We start from the raw sequence: 8,089 nt of genomic DNA, 5'->3' as shown, positions 1-8,089 counted from the left end.
TTTATGACATTTACTATCTTTAAAAAGAAAGAGCTGCATTTAAAAAAAAAAATGGTTTAGTGTCTTATTCAATGCATTATCTGTTAAACTGTTAAGTTTGAAAATCATTATATATTTATATATTTTAAGAAATTATTATAAGTAGATGAAATTAATAAATGCACTTCACTTTCTTATAAATGCGAAATATTTTTAATATGTGACGATGCTATGGTTTTAATTTAATTCACGAGAATTAAATAAAAAGGACATTTACTTTATTTAATTTAAAAAGAAAAGAAATACATGTATAAAAATATAAAATATGCATTTAAATTGATACTGGGCTTCAAATTTAGTCTCTACACTTCACTCATTTAATTGAAATTATAAACAATGAATTAGTGGAGGTTTTTTGTGGAGTGCTTAATTATTGGCATCTCCTTATAAAGTTCATATAATCATAATACATAATCACGGAGTAATCTTCTTTCATGTAATTACAAATTCCAAAACTTCTGCATATATATATATATATACATATATATATATATATATAGAGTGCATTCTAGAGAGGGAAGAGAGGACAAAGAAATAGCCGCGGATCTGAATCAGACTGATTTCCGTGCTTTCTTCTTTTCAAAAGGGTTGAAAAAACGTTACATTTTCCTTTTCTCACTGTCCTTCAATCGATAAAATTTTGAGAGAGTGAGAGAGTGTGTGTGTGTGTGTGAGAGAGAGAGAGAGAGAGAGTCAACCAAGGTAACCTTTTGTGTGCAGTGCGTTTTGGTTGTATGTATGTGTGTAAGGCTTCGAATAGTCCACACATTGCGTATTTTATCTTCACCTTTTCCTCCTCTGTGCAAATCAAATCAACTTTTAAGGCCTCTCTCTTTTTCTGCTAGCTTTTCTAGGTCTTCTCTTCTGCTCATGAAAACCAATTTCAGCTTTATAGCATGCAGAGAAAAACAAGATAGACCCCCTAGGGTTTTCCTAACCCATTTCTGATTTTGTGAGAAACTGAGTTTTAGAGAGAGAGAGAGAGATAGAGAGAGGGATAGAGAACGAAGAGCTAAGCAGGACTAAAGGGATTTTTGCTTGCCTTTTTTCTCTTTCTTTCTCTCAGAAAAAAATCCAAACTTTTTTTTGCCCCTCACTCAGAGGAAGTTGGAGACATTAGGATTTAACTATCCTTGTGTCTCCTCTGCCTCTCTGTCTCTCTTTTCATTTTACACACATATATCTACTGTGTTTTGGTGTGTGTAAACGTTGGTATTATACTTTCTATCATTTTTTTTTTTTTTCCTGTGTTTTTCTTACTTTTTGTTTCTGGGTTTTGCGATTTCTGGGTTGTTCATTGTTCTGAAAAGCTTGAGGGATGATTTGGAAATGAAGTACTGAATCTATCTCTGCAATCGTTATATATAGCCATTGATATATATATATATATATACACATAGAAAGAGAGAGTCTTTAGAGAGAGAAAAAAACAAGTAGGTAAGGTGTGGAGTTGCTTATTAAAGAGAACACAAAAAAAAGAGTTTTTTCATGAATTTTGGGGGCTTTCTTGACCACACTGGTGGTGGCGGCGGCGGTGCAAGAATCGTTGCGGATGTACCTTACAACCACCACCACAACATGCCCAGTGGTGCAATTGCTCAGCCCCGCCTTCTCTCTCCCTCTCTTGCCAAGTCCATGTTCAGCTCTCCAGGACTCTCTCTTGGTCTTGTAAGTACTCTCTAACACAGACACAAACACACATATATGTATGTGATTGTTCTGTTGATTTGATTTTGTTATTTTATATACCCTTTTGTTTAAACTGATCTGGGTCTTGTTTTTTTGGCCTTTTGATGAATTTTTTTTTTTTTTTTTGGCATTTCGATGAGAAGGAAACGAGAATGGAGGGTCAAGGTGATGTGAAAAGAGTTCTTGAAAATTATGAGCCAAATGTTGGTAGAAGAAGCAGAGAAGATGAGCCTGAGAGCAGATCTGGCAGCGATCACATGGATGGTGGCGCGTCCGGGGACGACCAGGACGCTGCCGACGACAAGCCGGCGAGGAAGAAGAGATACCACCGACACACCCCACAGCAAATCCAAGAACTAGAGAGGTAAGATTTTGCTCAATTGAAGTAAAAATTTTATGTTTTTCATTCTCCGTATATCCACCAAATTTGAGTTGTGTTTTGTTGTTTGGTTTAGTCTTTTTAAGGAATGTCCTCATCCTGATGAGAAACAGAGGTTGGAACTAAGCAGAAGGCTTTGTTTGGAGACTAGACAAGTTAAGTTTTGGTTTCAAAATCGTAGAACTCAAATGAAGGTAATAAAAAGTCACGATTTTTGTAGTGATTTATGTTTTTTATGTTCTTCTATAGTTGTTGACTAATGGAGTTGTTATGAAATTTCATTGCTTGATCTAGACTCAATTGGAACGCCATGAGAACTCGATTCTTAGGCAAGAAAATGATAAGCTTAGAACCGAAAACATGTCTATTAGGGATGCTATGAGGAGCCCCATTTGCACCAACTGTGGTGGTCCGGCAGTAATTGGTGACATTTCTTTAGAGGAGCAACACCTTAGGATCGAGAATGTGCGTTTAAAGGACGAGTTAGATCGAGTTTGTGCACTTGCAGGCAAGTTCTTAGGCCGCCCCATTTCATCTCTGGCTACTTCTATAGCAATACCAAATTCAAGCTTGGAACTTGGGTTTGGAAGCAATGATTTTGGAGGATTGAGCACTGTGGAGTCTGATTTTGGTGTTGGGATTTCAACACCTTCATTGGTGGTGCCTCCAACTACAGCAGCAAGTACCGGTGTAACGAAGATTGAGAGATCGCATGAGGGTTCCATGTATTTAGAGCTTGCTTTGGCTGCTATGGATGAATTGTTTAAGATGGCACAGACTGATGAGCCCCTTTGGGTCAGGAGCTTAGAGGGTGGAAGGGAATTACTGAACCAGGAAGAGTACTTGAGAACATTTACTCCTTGTATTGGATTAAAACCAAATGGTTTTGTCACCGAGGCTTCAAGAGAGACTGGTATGGTGATCATCAACAGTTTGGCTCTTGTTGAGACATTAATGGACTCGGTGAGCTACATAACTTCTTTGGTTCTCTTTAATCTCCTTTTCCATAATTCTGTTTTTAGTCATTTAAATGTGTACTGCCAAATTTCAATAGTTAAGATACTCCGGCCTGATTTTGGATTGAAGTGCTTGTTGTTTCTTGGCCTCTCTAAGAATTAAATTCACTTGTGACAATGACATTGATATTTGTTTCCGACTTTCCTTGTATTTATAATTGTGTGAATTTAGTATGAAATATTTTGTTCTTATATTCTTGGGTGATTAATATGAGTTGCTTGATGATTGTTAGAATCGATGGGCGGAAATGTTTCCTTGTATGATTGCCAGAACTTCTACTACAGAGATGATTTCTAGTGGTATGGGGGGAACGAGAAATGGTGCACTTCAACTGGTAATGTCACCTATGCTTCCACAATTTAGTATTCTTTTAGTGTTTCTAAGTCATTGCTTTGTGTAGAAATTAATTAGCCGTTCTATTTTTTTACTAGATGCATGCGGAGCTCCAAGTCCTTTCACCTTTGGTTCTTGTTCGCGAGGTCCATTTCCTCCGCTTCTGCAAGCAGCACGGGGAGGGGGTGTGGGCTGTGGTCGATGTGTCCATTGATACCATCCGAGAAACACCAGGTGCACCAACATATGTCAGATGCAGGAAGCTTCCTTCTGGTTGTGTCGTGCAAGATATGCCTAATGGGTACTCAAAGGTACTAAAAATCTTCAAGAACACACTTTTAATCTGTTTGTTACAATCCAAATCTTTTTCTTTTTCCTTTTTTTGTAACATTTATTGAGCTTCTCAAGGTGGGTATTCATAACCTTTAGTCTTTAATGAGTTTGTTGAAGTAACTACTACTTCGGAGCTTTGTTGAGGCTATTTAATTGAAAAAAACACCTAGTCAAAATCGAGAGCAAAATTGCAGTCCCTAGCTAGTTGACCTAATGCATTGAAGAGTTTTGTTTGTCTAGTGATCACTCACTAAATCACTACAATCGCGGTCATGCGTATGGTTGCAATTTAATATACTAATGATTTTCTCAGCGAATCTGGACCTCCTTAAACATTAATTTATCCCCCTAGATGCTTCTTCTTTGACAAATCATATTATAACGTTCAATTTTCAAGAACTCGGTTTGCTTGCGATTGGTTTAAATTTTTTATAATAGCACCGTACACAAGTAAATTGAGGTAACCAGCATTATTTATTAATGGAAGCGTCTATTATCTGCACCACGGGACACATTTATTTCATATCATTTAGATGAAAATGCAGTGTAATCTTCAACATTGGTTAAATAAAATATACATTTGATGTTTCTATTCCTATCTTTGATGCTGTCTCGATCATCCCATTTAGCTATATTTAATTCCTGTAACTGCATTATTTTGTCTGGTCTCATGAGGTGGTTTGTTTTTATATTAAATGAAGACATTGTAGTCAAACCCCAAGACGGGCTATTTTGTTGTCATGTGAGTATCTAAATCTTGTGTATTGACTTCTACTACTCATCTCTAGGTTACAGTGTTCCTTCAAATCGCTGAAAACTTCATTTGCATACCAATATTTTATGTTTCTTTCATTAGGGTTTTTTTGGTTATATCATGTCTCATTGAGCCCAGTCCTGGCCATTTCCTAGAAATTCAAGATTTGAAAACCATGACCGGTTTTCCATTCGATTTTTTTTCCCTTTGTTTTCTCTCTACCGATCTCAAAACTTTTACTTAGGACTTGTGAGTTAAGACCCAAAGTCACTGGGACAAAGATGGACGAGTTTTTCCATTAGATGGAATGCGTGTATTCCATCTTAGGACAAGTTTTTTAGAGACTAGCTTGTATATGTATGTATAGCTTATAAATTTGAGTATAAAATAACTATAGTGCTGAAGCTCGAATCCAGAGGCTCGAATCCAGAGAGTGCACATAAAGTTGTGTATTTTGACTTTAATCATTACCAAATTAAAAGTTTGTTCGACTTTAGTGGTAAACTATTAGGTGGTAATGGACTTGAAATTGACTTGACCATCAATTAATATGCAGGTTAAATGGGTAGAACATACAGAATATGAAGAGAGTGCAGTTCACCAGCTCTACCGGCCCTTGATCAGCGCTGGCATGGGCTTTGGTGCCCAACGATGGGTGGCCACCCTTCAAAGGCAATGTGAATGCCTTGCCATCTTAATGTCGTCCACTGTACCCTCGAGGGATAATACTGGTACATATCAACCCACTAAAAAGTTTCATATCAATCTTGTGATTAAAAAGCTTATATTTTTGTAATCAAATTGCATTCACATGCAGCTGCTATAACTGCCGGTGGGCGGCGAAGCATGTTGAAGTTAGCGCAGCGCATGACGGACAACTTTTGTGCCGGGGTGTGCGCTTCCACGGTGCACAAATGGAACAAGCTCTCTGCTAGCAACGTGGACGAAGATGTCCGGGTCATGACCCGAAAGAGCGTGGACGATCCCGGTGAGCCACCTGGCATTGTGTTGAGTGCTGCAACTTCAGTTTGGCTGCCTGTATCCCCACAGAGACTGTTTGATTTTCTACGTGATGAAAGGCTTAGAAGTGAGTGGGACATTTTGTCGAACGGTGGTCCAATGCAAGAAATGGCCCACATTGCTAAAGGTCAAGATCATGGCAACTGTGTATCCCTTCTCCGTGCTAGTGTAATCTCTCTTCCCTCCCGCTATATACAACTTGAATATATATATATATGTATATATATATTATTATTTTTTATAAGTTTCACTTGCATCTCCTATCTATTTTATATTTTCAAATATGTTGAAATTTAGATTACATGTGATGAGAGTAGATGCAAAACACATTATTTCTTATTTCAACTTTTAGATTAGCACCGGAGGATCCGGATTTTAGGTAATACGGGGTAATATTTATATATTGTGTATATATATATATATATTTTTGTGTTTCAAGAATAAATGGTATAATGGAGCGTGTATCCTTTATCTGTAAGGCGATAAAGTTGGTTCTGTATTGGCAAAAGTTGAAATCTAAAAGGACAAGATTGGTATTTGGAAGTATCAATAAGGACAGTTCGTTCTCTGTATTATTATTACTATTAGACCCTTCTCCATTTAACTTTTTCCTTTACAAATGTGAAAGTCAAAGCACAAGACACTTGTAATCTTTTTGGGCATGTCACGTCATCGATTTGATGAGGTTGACTCGATTTACACCGTAACGACGCTGACGTGTGTGTATATATATATATATAGTGGAGTGGCATTTAACGCAAATAATAAGAATATTGAGCCCTTTTTTGTTTCATTGCAGTCCAATAACTCGAACCAGAGCAGCATGCTGATACTGCAAGAGACATGCATAGACGCGGCGGGTTCGCTTGTGGTGTACGCGCCGGTGGACATTCCGGCCATGCACGTGGTGATGAATGGTGGCGATTCTGCCTACGTGGCACTCCTTCCCTCCGGATTTGCCATAGTCCCTGACGGCCCAGGCTCTCTTGGGCCGTCCTGTAACGGCTCATTATCCAAAGAAGAAGGCCCACAAAGGGTGAGTGGGTCACTGTTGACCGTAGCCTTTCAGATCCTGGTGAATAGTCTCCCTACGGCCAAGCTCACGGTGGAGTCGGTTGAGACCGTCAACAATCTCATCTCGTGCACGGTTCAGAAGATCAAAGCCGCTCTTCAGTGCGAAAACTAATAGGGTAGTTCCTCTGCTGTGTTGTAACGTGTGAACGGTCACGATCATTCACACGTATAACACTGTTTGCTGTATTGCAGAGGATTCGAACTCGATGTGGTCACTAAAATGATAATTACTATGTTACTTTTATTTTGTTGTAATGTTGTAGTTATAGACTTGAGGGTAAAGAACTAAATATATATTATGCATACAGAGAGAGTGCGAGTGTTGTGGCTGTTGTGTGGGCTTTAGAGAGTGAGATTGAGCTTTAGGGGTGAGTCAAGAACGAACCGCGATTGAACTCTGTCCTTGCAGGGTGGTTCTGAACATAATGCAGGGGTAGTGGTTCGGGTATTGACTCAGGTCGACCCGTGCTCAATAGATGAAGAAAGCATGAAAAAGGTAGGGGTTTTTTTGGTCATAAACTAGTGCTTTTAACGTTTTTTCGTTTCGACTGTTATATGATGTAGAAAGCTAATGTTTTGGGTGATGATAATGAAAAGCTTTTATGGTTCTATACGCATCAAAATTACTAAAGTACCCTTTACGTTTACTTGTATAAATTATATGGCTTTGCAAATGGTATTTGAAAGAGAGATTGAAGTTGAGGATAGTGTAAATGTATACTCCCTTCGTCTTATAAAATAAGTATCATATTTTGACCAATGATTTATAAATGAGTTCCGGTATCAGAGGAATATGATGTATGATCAAAACATGTCATTTAGGTCCTGTTTAGTATGCGTTATGTTATTATTTTTGGATTGTTACAATGTCGATTTTGATAACAAATACATGTTATGTTTTTTGGCGTAATTTTATTTTATTTTACAGTATTAAAACATTTTGAGAACAATAATTCAAAATTAAAGTATTAAAAAGTTATATATATATATATATACACTTTTTTGACAATTATCTATGGCCTAAAATAGCATATTATTTTTGATATTTTTATAATAAAATATTATTTCTAAACGTATTTCTAATTTTAAAAAAAAAAATTATAATAAAAATATTGTTTCTTTTTGTTGTTTTACTGTTTCAGTCCGAAGTAAAACGTTTAAAATAAAATCGCATATCAAACGAAACCAAAGAGGTAGGAGTATGATGTGATTGAGGGGATAGTGGTGAAGAGTAGGGTCAGCTTTGCATTAAATGAGTGGTGCATAGTCTGTTGGGAGAAAATGTCTTTTCTTTTCTTTTTGCATTAAATGCTGAAAACTAATAATCCAATGAGAATGTACTTGGAAAAACTGAGGGGTTGAAAATGATTTTGGAGGCCATGACACAAACGCTTGAAATGATTTCGTATATTTTACTTCGAAATTTGGAATGACTGTAAATTTTTAATTTT

General features: G+C 37.1%; 1 protein-coding gene across 2 annotated transcripts; it reads left to right on the top strand.

Annotated features, from left to right (window-relative positions):
• Window positions 1-592: 592 nt before the first annotated feature.
• LOC132299050 (homeobox-leucine zipper protein ANTHOCYANINLESS 2-like) lies at window positions 593-7,261 on the top strand. Of its 2 annotated transcripts, none has more exons than XM_059795485.1 (9): window positions 593-1,707; window positions 1,860-2,092; window positions 2,184-2,301; window positions 2,402-3,070; window positions 3,357-3,458; window positions 3,556-3,768; window positions 5,101-5,275; window positions 5,362-5,732; window positions 6,364-7,261. In XM_059795485.1, exons 1-9 carry the CDS (start codon window positions 1,528-1,530, stop codon window positions 6,748-6,750), a joined length of 2,448 nt encoding a protein of 815 aa, XP_059651468.1. In that variant the 5' UTR covers window positions 593-1,527; the 3' UTR covers window positions 6,751-7,261. The 2 variants fall into 2 exon arrangements, with proteins under 2 accessions (XP_059651468.1, XP_059651469.1); XM_059795486.1 differs by having other exon boundaries at window positions 595-1,707; window positions 1,872-2,092.
• Window positions 7,262-8,089: the final 828 nt, after the last annotated feature.

Source organism: Cornus florida, unplaced genomic scaffold, assembly GCF_030987335.1.
Source record: "Cornus florida cultivar Cherokee Brave unplaced genomic scaffold, ASM3098733v1 CherokeeBrave_3.0.0_Hap2_Chr03, whole genome shotgun sequence".
Lineage (NCBI taxonomy): Eukaryota > Viridiplantae > Streptophyta > Magnoliopsida > Cornales > Cornaceae > Cornus > Cornus florida.
This window is presented reverse-complemented; position numbering and strand designations above follow the sequence as displayed.